Source organism: Varroa jacobsoni, unplaced genomic scaffold (genome assembly GCF_002532875.2).
Source record: "Varroa jacobsoni isolate VJ856 unplaced genomic scaffold, vjacob_1.0 scaffold_675, whole genome shotgun sequence".
In the NCBI taxonomy this organism is placed as follows: domain Eukaryota; kingdom Metazoa; phylum Arthropoda; class Arachnida; order Mesostigmata; family Varroidae; genus Varroa; species Varroa jacobsoni.
Genome location: NW_019213577.1, coordinates 1 through 22275, shown reverse-complemented (window position 1 = coordinate 22275; position 22275 = coordinate 1). Strand labels below are relative to the sequence as shown.

At 40.4% G+C, this 22275-nt stretch overlaps 3 protein-coding genes across 12 annotated transcripts; 1 reads left to right on the top strand and 2 right to left on the bottom strand.

Moving 5' to 3' along the window:
- Positions 1-454: 454 nt before the first annotated feature.
- Fer2 (basic helix-loop-helix domain-containing Fer2) lies at positions 455-9887 on the bottom strand. Of its 2 annotated transcripts, none has more exons than XM_022836921.2 (5): positions 9759-9887; positions 7745-8539; positions 4995-5194; positions 4456-4658; positions 455-2033 (listed from the first exon to the last, which is right to left on the bottom strand). In XM_022836921.2, the coding sequence occupies exons 2-5, from the start codon at positions 7961-7963 to the stop codon at positions 1849-1851; spliced, it is 807 nt and encodes a 268-aa protein (XP_022692656.1). In that variant the 5' UTR covers positions 7964-8539; positions 9759-9887; the 3' UTR covers positions 455-1848. The 2 variants fall into 2 exon arrangements, with proteins under 2 accessions (XP_022692656.1, XP_022692655.1); XM_022836920.1 differs by lacking the exon at positions 9759-9887 and adding an exon at positions 8806-8875.
- A 1322-nt stretch (positions 9888-11209) lies between these two features.
- Positions 11210-18115, bottom strand: LOC111262574 (uroporphyrinogen-III synthase). Of its 9 annotated transcripts, none has more exons than XM_022836918.2 (9): positions 18023-18114; positions 17490-17575; positions 16394-16599; positions 15800-15928; positions 15421-15550; positions 14947-15092; positions 14452-14568; positions 13848-13941; positions 11210-11515 (listed from the first exon to the last, which is right to left on the bottom strand). In XM_022836918.2, exons 3-9 carry the CDS (start codon positions 16529-16531, stop codon positions 11484-11486), a joined length of 786 nt encoding a protein of 261 aa, XP_022692653.1. In that variant the 5' UTR covers positions 16532-16599; positions 17490-17575; positions 18023-18114; the 3' UTR covers positions 11210-11483. The 9 variants fall into 9 exon arrangements, with proteins under 9 accessions (XP_022692653.1, XP_022692649.1, XP_022692648.1 ...); XM_022836914.2 differs by lacking the exon at positions 11210-11515 and adding an exon at positions 11573-13103 and having other exon boundaries at positions 17450-17575; positions 18023-18115; XM_022836913.2 differs by lacking the exon at positions 11210-11515 and adding an exon at positions 11573-13103 and having other exon boundaries at positions 18023-18115.
- A 76-nt stretch (positions 18116-18191) lies between these two features.
- Positions 18192-20029, top strand: LOC147753182 (uncharacterized). Its single transcript, XM_086969210.1, has one exon. The coding sequence runs from the start codon at positions 18542-18544 to the stop codon at positions 19040-19042; it is 501 nt and encodes a 166-aa protein (XP_086825336.1). The 5' UTR covers positions 18192-18541; the 3' UTR covers positions 19043-20029.
- Positions 20030-22275: the final 2246 nt, after the last annotated feature.

Below are 22275 nucleotides of genomic sequence, written 5' to 3'. Positions count from 1 at the left end.
ACTAAGAGAAGTAATTATACTGAAAGGAAAAATAAAGGGTTCTTTTTGATCAGTCGTATTCAAAGGCTGCTCCCGTTAGAACTGAATTCATCAAGGTTTAACACCGCAAGTCCTAATGAAACAGTGCAGAAGTAGTGTTCGCAGTTCCCGTTAAGCCATCAGGATCGACGTGCTTACGCGTCAGGTTATTACGTATAGCCGTCTAGAAGCTTTGCGAGTTAGTTCTTCTTATTGAAAGGCCCTTTAAGTTGTAAGTTGCAAACATATGACCCTTGGTATTTAAGCGAACTGATGCCGATTAGGTATTACGGATTTTAAGAGTAATATTGCGTAGAACAATTCGATTTCGTTCTTACTGCGAACGAACTATATACCAGGTACTGATCTAAATATTTTCGTGTGATCCGAGGATGCATTTACTCTGATCTGTTGAATAAAAGAAGAACACTTTAAATACTTTAACATAATATTAGTTTTTATTGTATTCAATCCTCAGTCCCTTTTCTTGAATTTTTTTATTCCGGTCTTTTACCTTTCTTTGGTGTTTATCATGTATATATATGCATATGTGTATACAATAATCTTCCTAGTTATACATACAAACTGTCAAACGAAATAGACGGTTAGTAATTATTGTGGTTTTTACTTCGAATCGGTTACGCTCTGTTGCCATAGAAGGAGTCTAAACGTGGTTGATATTAGTTTACGCGGCTATGGAAAAAATTGCACTTCGTCGCGGGAATTCAAAATCGGCCAGTTGCACGGCGGCTCAAGGCTCTCATGAAGCGTCCTTGCAATCGCCGTTTGGGAAACGCGTCGCTTTCGGAAACACGCTAGATTCTGACAGTAGTTCAAGCAAACAATGACCTATACAGTGGCCTAGTGCAAATGCACGAATTTATTTAGAATTAGTTTCTTCCTTCTGGGCACGTTTTTCTGTTGACGCGTAATTCCCCGCTTGTTTTCCGAAAGCTTTCGCACACTGGACTGCTTGACCGTTTTCTAAATTTTCATGTGACGAAACTATAGGTAACTATACTGGCCTTCCTCTCTCCGCCGTTGAGAGCCTTGACCGCGGGGCCAATCAGCCTCACTGGTGCATATGGTGCTTCCATTTGGTTCGGTTCGCAAGTTTGTTTCAGCAAATATCCGCTTTTGTGGTAACGGGGGTCCTGTTGCATGCTGCTGCCATATCCAACACTACTCGTGCTTCGTCTTCTATGATTCTGCACAAATCTTGGCGTGGAACTATGGCAAACAACTCGATCCTCTGGATCCCCTGATGAGGTCACATCCAAAGATGGCAGCGCCGTCTTCGGTTCCGCTGCGTGCCAGTTAGGGTCTGTTGTGCGTGGGTAGTGAAACCATCGGCGCACAATTGATCTGTTCGATAACTCGTCTGTAAATTGCTTCCCTTCATCAATTAATTCGTTGTCGGTGTCGTTGACTTTTGAATGATTTGAGGTTTACACGTAAATTATCCAATTTCCAAATTCGCTTCAAATTTCGAATCTCACATTCACTTCATCGACTCGTGTTTAGCTATGTCCTTGTAACGGTTCTACACGGTGTAAATTGTACTTCAGCCATTATTTTTTCTTTACCTCAAAGCTTCAACGATTTTCTTGATCACACTCACAGTAGCTTGTAAGAAGACCATTTTCGTCCGTAGAAAATGATCCAACACAAAACCGTTGAAACGGATTCATCGCGATTGTATTAGAACGGAAGTTTTCCTTCGAAATGGCTGAAGAGATGTGCCGGTAGAAGTTCATTTGTTACGTATGTGGTTGGTTACATGCGATATTATGGCATGACAATAATGCGAAAGGTGAAAAGTGGGACAGATTACATGTGCGGTGGTGGGGGCATGTGGCGCAGATGATGGGGGCCTAACGGCCCTAAGGGTCCGGCCATTACCGGTGGTGGAATTCCGTCCGGAGAGGTAATGGAAAGCGAATTGAAATTCATTCGCCGACTGGCCGGAACGCCCAGGTTTTCCCAATTAATCCATGACAGCCGTGCCGTCAAATCTGTAGTAGAACAGAACAAAATGCAGAAAATAGTTAATTACACAGCTGTTAGCTAAACTCGACACTTTCTACACTAAATCTACGGAGCGTGAATAATGCCGGCTAGAATTTCCCTAGTTTCTGTCTTTGCTGTACAAATCTATACATTTACTAAAATAAGGAGGCTTGACACATTTTTTTAGAAGTTAAGTGATATTGTGACTGAAGCCACGGAAATTTTATATCTAATCAGAAAGTTGAGGGTATATGAAGTATGTTTTTGGTAATACCGCATACGATGTCATGTTTTTTCTTTTTACATCTTTTTAATTGACTGGAATATTTGGGACTAAAGTCTCAAATGGCAGCTATCAATGTACTTTTTGGTGACGAAAATATTACGTTGTTTAAGATCCGTATATAAGCTCGTTAGCTTGTTTCTTACATATAGATAAGCCGATACCTTGCCACACGCTAATCAGGCAAAACTTTTTTTTTTACGTGATATAAAGTGTACGAGCGAACTTATCGATTGATCAGCACGATATATAAACCGAGGTCTGAGGCATGACACCCTTATCACTTTTGCTAGCACATGTATTTGCGCATTGCCCATCTGTAGATAGAATCCAATCTATAAATAGAACTACTGATCGCAGTCGGATTTCAACCAATACCTGATATCTAAGATTCTTTAAATCAACATGATTTCTTTTGAGTATATACCATGAGTGAACACAACCATTTACCACACGTCTGCACTATCCATTTAGCTCAGCGAAATATAAATAGCAGTTTTCGTCAATGGTTCCCTTCGTTCGTCGACAACGGTTTGAGGTTCTTTTCTTATCTATCTGATCGCCATGATGCAGTCCGCCCGTTATCCAATCATAAGACATGATACACTTCGACAGTGGCGACATGACAAGCACCGAATCGGGCCGAGAGGACCGCTGGATATCGGCACAACCGATCTGGCGGCGGGAAACCTCAAATACTTACAGTCAGGGCAGGAAAACTCACCCTGGCAAAACTCTTAACTTAGTAGTTTCCCTCGTCTCAGGCAACTTTCCCCAGCAGGCAGGTTTCTGTTTCGGGGACAGCCGACCCACTGCGACAGCCGACCCACTGCGACAGCTTCGCTGGCCGAGTGGAATACAACGGCACGTGACCATGGGCCTGCGGTTGATAGAATTCAGGTTGGCAAGGGCCTTCAGCTTGTGTGAGGTGCCAGCTGCAGGTCAGTCCGGCTGGGCGCACGATACGCCGGCTGCTCTACAGGAGACGTGTACCGAACTCGGGTGGTGAAAGCGAAGCACTTAGACGAGGGTATAGCAAGGCAATAACGCTTGACAAATGCAGCATAGGGAGAGTTGAGGCAGACCCGCAAGTTTGGCTCTGCTAGTGACGGCCACCGCATGATCGTGGGTGTAATGGGAAAACAAGACGGCAGTTTGCGCTGGCATCGAACAAAGAAATAGCACACGATGTACTTGAATATTATGTCTAATGCGATGAAAAGCACAATATTTCTGACAACTTCAAGTGATTTTGATGTTGATCACTACGAACGGCGGCTCATAGCCTGGCCGCTATATCGAATGTTTTGGAAAATATATTTTTTTCGTTTTTTTTTTTGTGATTTTTACCTTGTTACCTTATATCATCCTATAAAAAGTTCTTTTTATAGAATACAGTCAGCGCATTGCTTTATCGTCTGCTGAAGTTGCCATCTTTCAAAGTATTTATTCAGACCATTGCAAGCGCCATTTTTTTAAAGGCCTACCATTACAGGTCGGCAGGAAGTAATATATGTTCCACGGTGCGACCCGTACCAGCTGCTCTAAAAGTCGTTTTCAACTTTTCTGTCATGCTTATTTAGCTTGCAGATAAAATCATGTAACAATCCAAGATGGGATTTATATGGGAAACAGAGTCATATGAATGCATTTTTCAGATAAGAGCCACGGTAGAGTTAGGAGACTAAAACAGATCCTAAGCGTCATAGTCTCCCTTACCAAACAAGACAAAACCCAAAATTTCAGCTTTATATAGCCCCAGCCAGAAGTAGTATGACTTTGAATACATACACAGAAAAGTCGAGTTCAAAGCATCAGCTTCCACGCGCAAACTTCCTAGTAAACAATTGAATACCAGCGAAAGAGAGCTGCGGATCAAAGCAGGCATGTTTTGCAGCAATAGATGTTTATAGCAATTATTCAATAGTTTCAAAATTCTACTAAACAACAACCTCTTCTCCGAAATGTTTTCCTCGTGTATTTAAACGTAGATTGGAAAATTGCTCACTCCCAGTCATTTTTTCTCCTTCCTAAAAATGTACCTCTCTGTTCACTCTAATCGAAACAGGTGAAAAATACAGCCTATCCGTGTATACAAGGAAATAGGTCTACATGTCAGATTAACCAAATCGACGTATACTTACCACTGGTATTCCATTCGTGTGAATGCTCTGCGCGAATTTCGCCTCGAAGACATTTCTCGATATGTGTGAGCGGATCGTAAGGGGACATAAGCACCTCTTTGAGAAGCGCGATATATGCAATTGCCAGACGTAGCGTGTCGATCTTGGAGAGACGCTTCTCGAACGGGAATGTAGGCACATGACAGCGGAGCTCTTCGAAGGCACTAGAATCGTGATGTTTCCGCGGTTAAGTTAAGATAATTCCCAAACTTTATAAAGATGATCCCCTTTAAGCTTATGATAACAGGCCATCATAATCGTAATAATGTTTTTGGCAAATCTAAGAAAAAGATGACCCAAAAACAAATATAAGGATAACGGCTAAAAGCTTCATTGCAAATCATCTAACGAAGTTCAGTTGAAACTTGTTCAGTCGGTAAGTTTGCCAGCAGGTAGACCTGCCTAAAATTGAACTTCCTCACTGACAAACCAACTAAATGACCAGCCTATCTAATACGTACGTACCTGACGGAAAAGGCCTAATTGTCGTTTCCACTTACCTGTTGATGCTCATCATGCGTTTCCTTTCCCGAATATTTGCAGCCCTTCTTTGAACCTTATAAGGTCCACTAGAAGGATATTCATGCGGGTAGAAGCCTTGCGACAGAGGACTCGAGCCCGTGGGGCCAAGGCCGCATGGCCCCGAACCCAGAGAACCCTGTCCAGAGACGCTGCCGCCGCACACCCTACCCGGGGATACCTGGTTATATTCACACAGAAAAGAGAACGCAAGCAGGCATACTGTGATACGTCTTGTTTTATGCTCGAAACGCAACTTATCAAATGCACATGCAACTTAATGACTCGTATAAACATGATGTTTCGAGTCATACTGAAGTAACTTCAGAATAACTCAACAGCGAACAAAGTAATCCCATAAGCTGAAAACTGTGACACTTTAACTGTTGTAATTTGTTTCCAATGTTCGAGGTTGTCTGGAGGTTATAGATAATAGTAGCAAAAAGTAGCGCTCCAAAATTTGTCGGCCGTTAAGCGATCTGCTCAGAATCGTCCAATATGGGCTTAAGTGACATATGCGCACAAATCAAGTTGGAAAAACACACACAAACAAACAAACAAGCATACTATCATCTAGACACTATATAAACAAGTGTTCATCTCAGTTTTACGGACAACGTTTTACGGGAGCTATGGGCATTTTTAAGAAAAACGCAATATGCCTCGTTAGATAACAAGTATCATTTTATGGGCTTGTAGTTTGACTTAACTGTAATTATATGAAATAGCAGACATAGATTTAATATGCGTCCACTGACCCTTGTGTCCTGCTTTTATTTCTGGCTAAGTTCAGTATAATTAGGAAAACATTTAAATAGCACCGGAAGCATTTTCTAAAGGTTTATTCTAAACTTTCTGGACTGGACTATCAGGAGCTCTTAACTTTACCGTAACGACTTAATTGGCAACAGTTTGGGTTGGCACAGAAGTAATACTGTATTTTCAATGTCTTCACTTCTTCCATAGATCATTCCGTTAACTCGTCCACTGCTGTAGAATACTATGAAGCTCAAAAACCTACCAAAACGATGATGTGATATGTACGATGCGGGCTTCCCAAAAGAGTTCTACCGAAGATGCTATGCTAAAAATTGCCTCTCAGATTTAAATAATGGAATCCACTCGACGTTGCGAATTGGTCGAATGTTTGCATTGACCCACTTCTCTCAAATGTCCTCGGCGTACGCGAAACAAACATTTGACGCTGTCATCGCAGCTTTTTTCGACGGGGGAAAAATTGTGGGACAGAACAAACATTGACCACGCTATTTTTCCTTAGCCCATACTTATGCCGTATGTTGAGCCCCAGATGATGAAAATTATCTAGAAAATTATTATAATAGCTGTAAGCGAATTAGGCGTAAGGCGTAGGCAAAAAGGTTACGATTGGGAAGTAATAAACAAGAACGAACACACACCAACCTATTGTATAGCAAAACGCTCCTCTTTGCCGAAGCCAATTGTATGACGTCTAGTGTATCAATGCTCTGGTTTATATATTTAGTGACATATTTAGAATATATTGAAGATTTATATAGTCACTGTGTTGTACTACCGTTATACCGGGAGCTTCGTTTCGTGCAGAGGCTATCCGACTAAAGCAAATCTCTTGAAAGATGTATTACTTTCATTGTACAAATCACAGCCTTTCTATAGTGCATCATGTATGCTACAAAGATCTTTCTATCTATCTATATCTATCTCTATCTCTATCTACGCTATATCTGAAAACAGTGCTGTAAATAAACGGACTCTGCAATCAAGCTTTGTAATGTTTTGAAATACCGACCTTATAAGAACGTCCATCAATAAAAAAGAGATCAATATTAGTAGATATCGGTATATGAAATGGCGAATTATCAAGCATTTATACCGACAGTGGATGACGCTTATTCGGCTGTCCGATCTACCTGAATATCTAACGCTAGCTACAGAATGATTGTAGCTCTTAGATCTCTTGCAAGCCGTACTCTTGGAATAACTACATTTTAAATGCATTTATCAGGCGTTTTGTCATTTCAGTAGCGGGTGTAGTACCTACCGTCCGCTGAAATAATGAGCGATGGCCTTTACTGTCTGAGAGACCACGTAATTTCAAGTTACGGCGCAAAGCCTATGCTATCAATTCCCTAGACCCTGGTCGAATCGACTAGATTTCAACTAGAAAGTTGGCATTTGCGTGGCTAAAACTAACTAATTGACTACAGTCTTCAGTAGACTAATGCCATGGACAGCAAGGGTGCAGGGATGCTAAGCTAAATCATGCGATAAGACACACACGTACACGCTATATGTGAAATAAAAACGCCTGGAAAGATTCAATGAGGGTGTGTAAGGAATTAACTGAGAGGAAATCAGACAGCTTCTTATACAGAGCCACCTAGTGATCTGCGAGGGAACCCACCAAATTAACATTCAGTAGCGATTAAAGCCACTGATAGATCTCACACTAAGTTGATTAATTTATCAACATGTATGGGTATCATTTTTCGTCGCATGCACAGACGTTATCACCAGGGTCCTCGGATTTAAAACTAACCAAATTTGTATATCAAATACTTAGTCCAGTACTGCGAAATAAAACTATGGCCGTTTCCTTTTAGTCACTTCGTCCCTATACAGGTAACCTTTATTTGAGGTGACCATCGGATCGAGAAACCTATGACGCTTTCTTCTGCGTTCACATACATTATACGCTCGCATTTTTCTCAACATATCGATTAACACTTACGACACCGTGAGCACCATCCAAACCGACTGAGGCAGAGCTGTTGTCTTGGTGCGATGTTTGTTGCTGTTGTTGGGTTTGTTGATGTTGGGCTTGGGGTGGAGGCGGACCTGAAGGGCCTGAAGTGGAACTGGAGCTTGAGCCGAGCGGCGCTGCCGCTCCAAAGAGCTCCCCAAGGGAGCCCCCGGGCGAATAGCCGTACGGGGACGCCGAGCCTGACATAGTCGATCAACAGGGTAGAACTAGCTGATGAAATTTGGAGCAACGTCGAAACCACTAAACCACAGTAATGATTACAAATGGTTCGGCAAATTCAGTAAAATGACACGGTGAATTTCTACGTTCTCCGCCCGTTTCAATGTAAGCGACACCGGCTCAACCCAAGCTCCTCAGGCTCAGCTTTTAGCACGTTGAAATACTGCTGTCGTGCAGTGCACGTGTCGGGAAGAAACGATATTTCGAAGTTAACAGATATCGAAGTTACTAGTTGGTACTTGCTTCTTGATTTCCCTCGACTCTGTACGATGTATTAGGTGAAGTGTCGAGACCTTCGAGCGATTTCACTGATTACTTGTTTTCTTCTTTCACCTAATCAAGCGGGATCCCTTGCTGAATACTTCCTAAAAGCATGTCACCTCGAGAGAGAAGCGCATAGTGCTACAATGCAGCGCGTCAATTCGCCATTAACGTCACTGGTTTTCAATAAAGTAATTTTCCGGTCATTTGACGTTGATGTCTACCTAAGCGGCTTCCGCTTCCTTACTGCTTGAATGCCCCGTCTTCAGCGTGCGATATATTCTGTGACGAGAATTAAACACCTTTATAAATCTCCTTCCTTGTTGCTGTTGTTATTGTCGTAGAATTAACACAGTGCTAACAGTTGTTGACGGATTAAATCTATGATGAAGCACGCATCTACATCTCGTTTACCGGCGAGGTTCATACAGAAACAAAAAATTAGTAGATAATAATATGAACTAAATTTAGCTTAAACTCAAAATGTGGATAACAACTCCCGTCGACAATCATGACACAAAGCTACGCTTTTTCGACAAACGGCTCACATTTTTGAACGGACAAACCAGCTCTAGCAGCTCTCCGAAGTCCAACGGTGTGGAAGTGACTACAAGAAAGGCTACCCTCAGGCGAGCTGTCAAAGACACACATCGCGCATTTCAGACCCTTAAGGAGACTCCACCCAGAGCGAGCTCAGGGTCCGCCCAGGAGCCTCGATCAAAGCGCCGCCCACAAAGTGCTTCGCTGATTTTACCATTGCTCGCAGCAGAGAAACGAAGAGTGGGACCACATTGGGAGAATCAAAATGTGGGTATACCCCGATGTAACAAGAGACGAAAGTATAGGTTAATGTTAGGCCTACTTTCGGTACCACGAAGCTGTGTTAAGAGAAGAAAAACATACAGTAGATAGCCAATCCATTAGGATCGCACAGCGTTTGCATTTGTTGATCTTTTACGCCCGTATCTTACGTAAAAAGGTTACTCGATTCTAGGCCCTGTCGCAACAATGCAAGGTCATTCACTTTAATTTCATTTTTGAAAAACTCTTCTTCACTCAGCAGTAGCATTGTTCCTTAATAAAACTAAATAACTATATAAGTTCGACGCGGTTTTGAGCAAGAAATAAGTTGCATGCTCAAGTTTAATTTACTTCTAAGATTCTGGATTTCGGAGTTATCTTTTTATATTCGAAAATCGCTTATTTCAATAAACCCCTTATATTCAGCCGTAATTCTGTCGCACGAATTTAAAATCGATATTTCCATCGAATTGTTTGATATTTTTCGCGTTTTACGACTGCGTTGGGCCACTATCATATGTAAACTAACATGAGGACTGTTATCGCGAGTGCACTTCACAGCTTTTCCACGTACTTCAGACGAGGACGATGCATTTCCAAATATTTATAATTTCCGCTTAGTTTAAAACTCTCTTTTTAATAAAAGAAAAAAAGCTTATCTTTCGATCTTGATATCGAACTCTTGACTTTTAAAGTTTACCTTGTAGATGAAATCCTACTTCTTCTAACCAATTGTATCTCCTTTTTCTACCTTTGAAGGTTATAAAATTGAATCGAATCGGTTACCACCATGATACGGTTTATGGTCTAGCGGAAACAGGTATGCCACAATGTTTTTCTCTGAAAAAAAGACAATAATAATAATACAAATAATAAGAACAAGTTTTGAAAGGACAACCACATGACGTTTTCCGTCGACGTTAGATCTTACCAGACCTGCCTCGAACGCTTCAGCAGAACAGCTAGAGACTAACATTGTCACCTACTTTTACGTGAAGGTATTTATGTATTGTGCTCAAAATATTCACCTTCGGCCCCCGGGCTCTACGGTCCCATAGCAGCGTACGAGACCAACAGCAACCTATTACCTTCGATCATCTAAAATATCGGGTTCCTCCGTACTGCCAGTCAGTATTAACAAATTAAATTCTGCACATTCAGTTACCACCCAATCGCACCCAAATATTCTAGAAGTTCGCAAACCTAAAGCAGAACAAAATGCACAATTCCTCATAAAAACACTACAGTCAAACGAAGCACGCTTTAGTAATTAAGGCTAGTTCGATTAAAAGATACTATCCATTGATTGTTAACAACTGCATAATTTTGGACGAGTTGAGCTAAGGTGAAGTTCAACTTCAACGTCTCGTGTGAACCAATTGAGAATAAGGCCACTGAGTCCTGTCTTTGTTCAAAAATTAATAAAGGGCGCACGTTGTCTGAAACGGCTTCAATATATACTTACCTAGCGACCTCGTAAACGATTTGTTTCCATGCAAATATGCTTCAGCTTATGGTTTTCACGCGAGACAACCATATCTACGGCGACTATATCGGCGGCTTAAATCTCCGTAGATGATATTTAACGTGTTGCATATGTAGTCTTCATTCTCGCTAATTAGCGACTATTTCAACTACTTACTTCAACGGTAAAGTAACTTACGCAGCCTAACTAAGAAAATCTACAAAAAAAAATTGCCATGAGAGAAGATCCTAGCAAATGCTTGACCGAAATGACCGAAAAGATGGTCGTAAAAGATAAATTGGTGATTATTTGCACATAGATTGCTACAACCTTTTTAGTACGCACCACTAACTTGAACGAAAACCCTATCATTAAAACCTTCTAAAAATGTTTCAAATTCCGCGCCATTTTAGTTGTGCCATTAAACATTACCCCTCCAGTACTTTTACTATTGGTCGAGAGATATAACCGAAAGGACTAAACGCACAGTATAACTAAAAAAGGATTGAGTTTGATGTGATCATTTTAAATGGAAACAACGATTTGAGAACAAACATCTTTCGGGTAAATTGTCTTCGCACAATATTTCCGTAGATCCTATCGTGATTCCAACGTGAAATACAGAAAACTCTATATAATAATGCACTGACCAAAAGATAACTTCAGCCTTGCACACTAATCACCTTGAAGTTGGGCGCGAGCGTTTATTAGCAAAACCGTTTAAACAACTTTTACACAAACATAGATGTACTACTATTAATCGAGCGGGCTGGAAGTTCTGTTGAAGTTAACAATGGAAAACTAGCCTGCAGTGTATACGTTATACGCACTTGACAAGAGACTCAATACGAGCAACTTTTTTTTCTTGCCAACACTGTTGTACGCTGACTGTATTTATTTAATCATACGATTTGTTCGAAATGAATATTTTACAAATTATAAGTCGGATCACAGAGAAACTTAGCCGACTTTTGATTCCTCCGAGCAGTCGCCTACAACAAACACATGACACACATGAAAAACCAAAAAGAAAACATAACGCATTGTCATCAGTGGATTGTCAAAATAGCGTGTTTTATTTTTGCTTTTCTTACATCGAACAAATACAATCAATTCGTTAATAGTTAAAGTGTCACGTTATTCGTAAAAAATTGCAGTAATACACAATTTCTAGTATAAGGTGAAGTCAGACCTGTTAGTGACTTCTCGTATAGTAACCGTCAAAACGGGGGCACTAAACACTGTAAACTTTTTTCACTATGTGAGCGTGAAAGGGAACCCAAAACTTAAACATTTACAAGTAGGGTCCCTGGATAGAAGCGGACAGTTACATACAAACCTTGGATGAAGTCCTCGTATGCTTGATTGTCGTGGACAAATTATTAAACGGTATTAGTAAAGATTAGTAAACCCACGCATTGCAATCGAACGCACACATATATATATATATATATATATATATATATATATATAACATTAAAGAGTTAATAGTAACAATTAATTTAGACACTCCATTTGTTCAGTAGGTCAGTATATATATATTTTAAGGGACTGTAAAGTATACAGGTGTACACGTATTTAATATGTTTTTCATGAGCGGCTAAACCAAGAGCAGACCTAGTACATCGAAACGTCTCAAACTAATTCAAAATGAGATTCAGAAAGCCAGTATATGATATGTTGTTTGTATCGGTTAACACGCCGCAAATTAGCACAAGGCTAATGGCGTCGTCTCAGGCAGCTTCGGGAACCACACAAAACGGCTCGAAATTGTGATTTCGTTGACGCGGTGATAATCGTCTCGTCTGCAGTTCATAGATGTCTTAGCAACACTGGTGTTTAGCGTACACGTCAGACAAAACAAGATCCGTTTAATTCACGCATATATACAGATCATTCGAACCTGATGTTATTCTTAAGAAAAACATCGAGCAGCTTGTGGCCTCATTCCACTTCACGCTATGATAGCCTAATATTGGCAACTTTGGCCAAGCTGCAAATATCTTCAATCACCGGAGACATTTCTTTACTAGATGGGCCTGCAGCGACGTACCGATCTAAAATGCTTTAAAATACAATAATTTTGCTGTCGTCCCTCTGTCCCTCTCTCGCACTACCATAGAATATAACACATCTTTCTGCGCCTCTCATAACATTCATCTTCGTGCATTTACAGTTTTTACTAGAAACTGCGTTAGGTGGGATCAAAATCGCACTATTCCTAAACAGATGCGTTATCCCTACACCTTGTTGCCACAACGACACCGTAAAGGTGATCCCAAGGCGTAGTTGTATAGTTTCGGTGTCAGCATTACGAGCGAAATTCTTGCTAATGTTATAATCGTATCGCTTCTTATGGCACCCGCGTAGGACGGTCCTAATGCAAAGGGTGTACCTTTTTGGTTCTAAAACAAATTGACGTTTTGAATTTTTTTTCGATTAATGCTGGGGCATTGGGCCTTGCTTCAGACGACTTCTGTCCTTCCGCAGCGTAAAACGAGGTGCGTCTATGCCCGACTTTGAACTGACCTCTTGCGTTTTTATGTTAGGTAGGCAAACACGTTACCGAACGCCTTGGTTCTAAATGTAAAAAAAGAAAATTAGCCTAGGCAACTGCGCGTTGCGCACTGATGGCAGAGTTAAAAAAAACCACTATCGCATTGTTCTCTCCGCCGGGAACACCAGAATAAGACATTCTCGCTAAGTGAATTGTGATTTATAATGATAATAATTAACAATGGTTCTTTGTTGCAATTCATTGAATTTTCATAACAGCACACCATTACGATATAGTCAGAGCCTAGCTAAATTATAGTCCCCTAAAAGCTGTAAGATACTCTAAAGCACATGTCGCTAATTAATTGCGGTTAAAAACTAATGTAAACTAGATTCAATTAACCATGTATGGATAGAACTTGGTGAGTTCCAGCAAACGTCAACAATTGGATTTTTCACAACCAGTGTTGATTTATAGTGCATTGCCTATTTACACCTAACGTGTTTCTGGCTCGCATCCTCAGACATTACACACATCCAATAAATTGCAAAAAAAATAACTTACATACATAAAGGCCATTTACAAAGGTATGATCATCGATCATTGCGGTAAAAAGCAAGTTTCGAATAACAGAAGACGTGTCGATTCTATGTTGTATGAGCTTTTGCGGACGTTCGACGAAAGAGGTTCGCTCCTCATATAAATACTAATACATATAGGAGCGATGAAGGTTTGAGTATTTTCACACGAAATCAGTAATTGACTATCATCTGCAAACGTGCGAATTATGTCCTACTGTAGTTAGGATACAGCACACCGACGTTTACCTCGACTGCAAACTTTCTTGAGTGCCGACTTCAACGCTGCAGGACTAGGCTTTTCACAAATCTCGTCTGCAGGGTGTCCCTCGTTAGAAAGGGCCTGCAAGACGTAACAAAAACAAAAACCCTGTAACTAGGACAACCTACCGACAATTCGCGTAACACTTGCGGATCATATTCACTAAGAAAGTAGATAAAAAAAAAACTCGGTGAAAAACGGTCGGTGTGTTGAAATATAATCTAGCGAAACACAAGAGGCGAATCTTCAATCTTGTGACAAGCGCGATTTTGCAGGAAGAAAAGGCGTCCCTACAAGCATACAGAACTTCTTCGATGGACAATAATCATTTAATAAATATCACAAATTCCCACAGAAAAAGCCGAGTCTCTTGTGTGTGCGTGCTCTAGTACATAGTCTAGTAGATAGATAGCCTTTACAGTTGTAGAAGCGCATTTTTACCTCTTATATCAAATTATCAATTGCGAAAAAATATCAATACGACATATATTGACAACAACTCCTTCGAGAAACCTTATGCTTTACATGCATAACTCATAAACTGAAGGTAAACTACATTTTACATTTGATCAGATTACGTCTTTTACTCACTTGGGCTGTGGTTGTTCCAATGGCAACGGCACGGAATTTCGTAAGGCCCCTTTTGCGCAACTCCTTAACAGCGGCCCGAACGCCCGACGGACTAAAAAAGGCACACACGACGCGTTCCTGCGAAACGCATTATCGAATTCAGTGCCACTCAGCATCGTTATTATGGAACATATGTCTGTGTTGATCTTTCAATGCACTGGCCTGATGTTAACAAATGCGTATTAAAAAAAGTAAGTTAAAGTATGAGGATGTGCCTCTTTATTTACGTATATTACAAAATCAAACCTCATGAACCTCAGGCCATTCTAAATGTAATTTTGGGGCGAACCTTCTGCGTTTTGTAAAACTCAAGCGTGACCATATTGCCACAACAGGACAGCAGTGCAAAATGCATAAGTGCAAAAGGCGCTGTTTCACCCTATATTCTTTTTACGGAACAGTATTTCTGGCTCACTTTTGGGAACACAATGTGGCCTCGGCCAAAAACAGAGTTACCTTTGCCACTTGCTCAATAGAACGGAGATCAACGCAGTCGGCAGTCTCGTAGGCGCTAATTCTCTCGATTGGAAGACCAGTGAAGTTGTCTGCATCTGCTAGCGAACTGCATGGGTACAAAAGTGGCAGCAGCTTCTTCTTTGAACCTGGAGGAAAAGCAGAATTTTTCTAACCACTATTAAAATAGTCACACAGTGGCGACACTTCATCATTCTATTACCATGACCAAATAGAAGCGGTTTCAACTTCGTGAGGAATAAAGGCACACGGTTCGGGAGAAATATATGAGTAATATCTGACTGAATATTACATTGATGCAATCTTTTCCTTGAATTTCTCAAATCTAAAAGAACAATTAGAGCACTACTGGAATTTAAAATTTCAAGCTAGATCGTATCTGAAAGGACTCAATAGTCTGCCATACAATTCCGACAATTAGACAACAAACATTAAAAAACTCTTCCAGATGCTTACTTTCATCGACACCTAGTGATTTACGAATCAGGACGGCTAGTGCTTCAGCACTTCCTGTTTCCTCACCCTCGGTAGGCAAATGAAGACTGTCCTTAACCGCGCGTGAAGTCGATGGTCCAACGACAAATACCTAACATATAGAGAACTCAGCATCAAGTTTAACAGGTCTAGGGTTAAGAACACTTAAAAACAATTTTTGTGTAAACTATCGTGAAAGCACATTTTCACTCATACATGGAGTTATCCGACATGAGTATGTAATGTCAAGGCACGTTCTCAAAGCAAAAAAAAACGACTATGATGGGGGAAGTGAAGAACAACGTGTTGCTCAACGACAAGCATTTACTCCAGCTAATATTTTTATATTGCAAGAGCATACCTTTCGTTCATTCCAGTGTTCGTAAATTTTAAAGGACCAAACTTGTTCTACTGCCCGTACACAGCGCGGTGACGAGAAGATGATGCCGGAATATTTATGGGCGGATTTCAGCGCAGTACATAGCTCCTCCTTCAAAAAGTTAATGCAAATATGACGAAATACGCTTTATTAATTAGTAGTTAAAAATCTTCCCATGTTGTCTTCGATCTGGTTTCTGTCTTAGTTCAAACGATCGGTGAATCTCTAATTTGTTTATTAGAAAACGCCGGGTTTTCTTCTGGTCTATTTCTAATCGTACAGAATTCGAACGTGCTATCACCGTATTAGAGCTCTAGCATTAAGGGACAAATTTGACTTATGCACAGCGTAGTATTCTTTAAATTGTGCAAAAGTCGCACCTAGCCATGTCGAAATTACTGCGACAATCATACTTACTTCAAAACGATACTTCAAGTTGCTCAAAAGAAGCTATCGTATGTCCCATGTACACTTGACTGCCAAATGTTTAAACGGACTTGGATCGCTCACTATACTAATTGCATTACACAGTCACTGACACCCACTTGCATTGCGGCTGCTTGCTATGATACTTGCCTGGTTGATGAAGCTAAATTGCAAGACCGGTATAAGAAAGGTGCGGTAGCCTGCTTCTGTGAGAGTTATCAGGTAGCGATCTTGAGGATCTACCTCATCACCTTTGAAAAGAAGCACTGCTCCGTTGAAGCCACCCATACTGCGCTGCTCTTCGCCTAGCAGTATCTGAGTATCGTGAAAAAATCCTCGACCTGTTAGCAGTGATGCTTTTGGACGAAATAAATAAAGCGATTTCTATGGTTACACATTGCTTTTTATTTGATCGGATAAGAAAGCATAGACGACCCACTCTAGAAATAGGTATGCGATGAAAAACGCAAAGTGAATCTCACTAAACACAAATACTTCATAACTAGTTCCAGAACGTGAGTTTATTTGCCCCGCTAGTCTGTTGTAGCGCCACTGCAGAATCATTTTTTCATAAGCGTGTAGACCACTTGGAGTTCACTGACCTAAACTGAACAAGCTTATTATTGGCACCATAAAAATACCATGCAAACGAATCCTGATGGAAAATGTGTATCCCAAATGAAACAGCGATACATAAAAAAGATCTCGTCCAGGCCCGTAATTATTTCGTTACTGTCTGGACCAGACTTATCTACACAATCTCTACGGTCAATCATCATACTCACAGATGTCATCTGTCAAAAGGTACTTCTGTTTAAATAATTTTTTTTCGTACACGGCCTTGAAGAGGGCTTTATAAGCACATCTCGACAATGAAATGCAACGGTAGAAAAAGCGTGCAGCGTGCTGTTCGGATTGCTCTAAACTGACAAAAGTACTAAATGCGATGTTATCGATTAGTGCGATTATAATTAAGCGCACAATTTCTTTTAAAAACAATGCCATCCACAATGTACGACCTGACAGGCAACCTCATATCGCAGAAATTACAACATTAGCTGTTATATGTTTTTTTCAGCGTTCTGTTGTCTACAGCATTTCACCATGAACTTATACAACTTCGTAGTAATTTATACTTGAAACGGAGCCAACACCTTATTCTCTTGGAAATAAACAGAATAGATGCAGAAATTTGATTCCCTTCACCTTGTCAAGTCCTGCTAATGCCAATTAACAGCGAGCGCACCTTTCAAGTATAATTCATACCAACGTAGGCATGTCACCTCCGATATGTGGTCGGAACTGTAGGTGCATACAGTTTTCCAATGATCACTGAAAGTCAACAGAAAAAAAAAACTATCGTTAGTTAGATCACGGTTCACAGCAAGTTTGGAAATAGTGTTCACTTTGAAGCTTTTCGGAGACGTACGATAAAATCGAATGACTACCGTCGCATCAATCGATCCAAATGGTTTGATATCTGACTGTTTTGAACTTAATCAGTTGTTCATCGCCTAAGTGAGCTTTTGCAAACACTCACAGGCCCCTGTTACCAAATGGTAGATTTTTCCAAACCCTTGATTACCCTTAATTGGAGGTGAGGTGCTAATTGTACACATACTACAGTTATTGATTAAAGTCAACGTTCTGGCACGCAGCTGTGTGCAAGGTGTTGCTGCCACCTATCGACTAATGACACAAGATAACATTGAAAACGGTATAGTGATTCTATCGATACATTCCAATCTAAGGGGTATCCTATGTGACAGAAATACGTACTGTTTTGTAGCAAGACAGTATTTGTCGGTGTGTCTAATTTATATCGGCTCCTGTGCTTTTTGTTCCGTTGTTTACGTTCGGCAATTTAGCCCGGAGCCAGCCAGCCAGCCAGCTAAACGCTGAACGATTGCGTCCGGAAACCGCTAATCGCTGAACGCGGGGGCACATTTTGAGCGCCTGAACAGTGTAACGGTTCGCAATGCTGCTGTAAAATAATGAGTGACGATTTAATAGGGGAATCGATTTGAAAGCTACCCCTCTTTGTAGCTATGCACAGGTAGCGTTATCACTTGGAAACTGTAAAGATGTACTATAGAATTCACCGTCAACAGTAAACCGTTTTGCACGAGACTCGTTCCTGGTTCAGCTGCTGTTGTGTCTAGCTACGGAAACAGTTGAGTGAGAAATGTTGCGAACTAACAATTCCCATTAGAAGTGAAATTTGTTCAGCCGACGACCGTTTTCCAGTATAGCTGTTGTCACAACTAATATCAACTAGATCAAGCTTTCATTAATCCTATGATGGCGCCGACACAAGTTGTTAGCCGCTTTCAAGCTTTGTACAAAGCCAAAAGTTCGCCATGGAAGGAGGTATTACGCCAACAAAGAATCGAGCGACAAAAGGTGGCCCGAGCTGCACAAGTAGAGGCGCGTCGCCGTGCAGCCATCGAACGAAATGAGTTCGAAGAGGATCTCTTGCGAGAGCAAGAATTGATGCTGGAACAGGTCGAGCAAGAGTTCGCAATGTGCGAAGAAATCCATCTACCCGTTCCCCATGCGTGTCCGGTATGCTACGCACAAATGCACGTACATACGTTCGGCGTGAGGCTGATCTCCTGTGATGCGTGCGGAATAGAAGTAAACATGAGCTGGAAGGAATTTCATGAAGCACTGGAGCAGATTCATGGTATTCACACAGCGACAGGCTGTGTACATCCGGGCGAATTTCTATTTTTCGAAAAGAATCTGTTTCTAGCTTGCGATAATTGTGATTTCATGGACATGGCTTCAATAAAGTAAGCCAGCTAAAAAGATCGAGTACGATGTACATACTGGGAGATAGCTTTAATGAAGGGTGAAATCAATGGTTGGAAAGGCCCAGTCGTACAGCAAGCCATTGTATATCACCATACTCCATAATAAGGATTTTTTTGCGTTCGTCAGTACTTCACTCTAATGATTCTATTCCGTATTGCATAAATAATTGTGCGTCAGTGCATAGACTGCATATGGACAGTACAGAATTTTACTTGGCTTGCTAGTTAGATGAATAAATAAGGTGCTGGAAGTGCCGGCATGCGGACGTAGGGTTTCCTCAGAATGGCAGCTTGTTCCTCTCATGCGATCTTCGATAATAGTCCATTTACAGGTACAATGGAACATTTGTGTTGGGTGAGCGTTACTTATTGGTAGTTGTCCCGCTGATGTTGCAAGTGACACATGCGGTCTAAGAGGGGGCTTTTACTCATGGTGCAGGACGGAGTAAGGATCAACGGATCCGGTAATTGCGCTATTTAAAATATGGCTTGGTTTAAAGACTCACATTAAAAAGGCCTTCGCAATGATCATGATAAACGACCTGTCAAAAGAACTGTATAAATTTTAAGTTGAAGTAATATAAATACAGTCTGTTGTCTGAACAGTCGTTGACTGAATCGTTGTAAATGTGAAGTATAAATAAGTCTCGTATATTTATATGCTGTTGCTTACAAAAGTTTTCTTATGATGTTGGTGAGGGGGGTCTACAAATTGTTGATATGATTATCTTCGGCAGCTGCCCAATCGTATGGTGAGACAATACCTGGTAGACCTACCATTTTGAAGGTCAAGTTGTTTTCGCACTCAAGACGTTATTTTCATGCCTAAAATTCGAATGTAGCCCATTTTATGGGCCGCATAAACGCAGCAATTAATAGACGTATGGCCAGTGTAGGCTTACGAACTGGCCAATGTAGAACATTTTATAAAATGAATAAAGATAGGTCCAATCGTGGACTTATTGCAAGCTTTCATGCGTATTACTTTCATCAATCGCATAATGATTTAGTCTGAGTTATAGACTGACAATATTATGCTCCATTATGTAGCGAATATGTATATGTAATTTATATAGTATATCTAATGAAGACAGTAAATAGCAGTAACTATGATTTAGTCCTCTTCGGCCTTGTCTATATACCTTAAGAACTTTACCATGTAGGCTCAAAATGTGCAACATTTCTACCTAATAACTATACTAGTCCTGGGACTTAATGTTCATAAAACACAAAAATATTACTTTGATCATTTCACTTAAGCATCGTAAGCTTCATCAAATAATTTTCAGCTTAAAAGAATTGTTTAGAAGAACATGCATCTCTTCCTTGGATTAGGAGTTTTCCTATGTATTGTTGATAATGGTTACGCTCAGGATTTTGATTGCACGGTATCAAAATTATCGTTTCCAGTGCATATTTATTGTTATAGGGCTGTGCGTACGGTGGTGTACAACTAATGAAACACCATGCGTCTCATTAAAGTTTCAGATCTAGATATACCCGGTTTATGACATTTTCCCTCTTTATCTTGATATCTTGATTACCCTTCTAGTAAAACGTCGAAACTAAACCCAAAGTACTTACGTCCGATCTTGTATGTTATACCATTTCAACCTACATATCTACATTGTCGCCATTAGCAAAAAAGATTATATGAAGATATACCCATATCAAAAGTCAGGCAGTTCCTCTGTTTTTAGCATTGTTTACAATGTCATGCTGTAGTACATTTACATTTTAATTCCTAATTCAACTCTATTTAGATATGATCGCGGTAGACTTTGTCAAAAAAAAGTGGGAAAGTAAAATAAAAAATAACGCATTAACTGTTCCTGCCATTTGCATTGGCTTCTGCGTCGTTTCGATTTAGTACTTGAGCCATATAATATAGTTCCATATGAAATCGATATGGCGTTTAATGGTCTTTCTAGGTGATGGCATAGACGTCAGATTGTTAATCAATAGTTATTTTACTGGCCGACCCACGGCCTAAAGCGCCTCACAGACTTTCAACTGTTCAGTCTCATGGGACACTACTGTACAATAGCGATATCTGTAAACGCTGACTGGAGTGAGTGTGCGAGAAACACTAAATCCGCTTCGTTTACTGCTATTGGATATTAAGAGCATGTGCTATAATGTAAGCCAATAACACCTTAGTTTCCTTGACTTTGACACTGACTTATTTTCTTGACTGTTTCAAAACAGCTCAACTTCCACTACCCATTCATTGTGCAATTGTGACTCTCTGTGGAACTAGCGCGATGCCTGTAAACATGTACACTATAACTGATACCTTGCCTGTTCCTATTTTATTTTTTATGTTTCACTTATACATATGGCCTTAGCAAGACACAAAACAAGCAGTTTACAATACTCACGTTTTCATGCAAAAGACTACACATGAATAGATTATGCAATTCTTCCCTTAGCCAACCCCTGGTCCCTAACGATTTTCCGGCTCCTACGAGTCTTTTTTTACATCACTGAAAGACCTGAAAGCTTCGTGCCACAGAACTCACTCGCCACTACATGAAAGCAAATTCCTTATTTGTTACTATTTTTTATCGGTTTATTAGAAAAAATAACTACAAAAGCTCGTGTCGTCACACTGGAGAATTTATTATTATGACCATCATTGTCGTTTTACGGCACAAATACACTTATATGATGATGCATTTGAACTGGTCTTCGCTGACTGGTAGGCAGCTCCATCGGGGCTACACGTTCTATGTATCGTTGTTGCTGGTTTCGATGAAGAATTATTATTATTATGCCGTAGTAACGGTATTAGGAGCTGCTTGCTACAAGATACAGGACACTAATGTTTATACGGACAGGCTAGCTGTAATTGTTGTGGTTTTTAGGCCATCTCAATAAAAATCCGTCCGTGTCAACCTTTTACCGTATCGTTATTTAAACTCGCCAATTGGACCACACTGAGAATTGTTTCAGTTGCACCGCTCGCATGTGTAAATCTGTGTGTGCGTGTTTATGAACGTGTTATCCATGGTTCGGAGATGTTTTCCGTCTACGTATATCTATGCACTGCTATTTTTGTCCTTGCATGCACATATTACCGTTAGCAGAATTTATGCGAGTCATCTTTACGGCTACTGTTTCGGCTTAGATTCACTATACCTGCCCATCTACATTCGCTAACCTAAATTACCTTAATAATAATAATAATAAAAAAGAGTATTAATCGTTGTATAT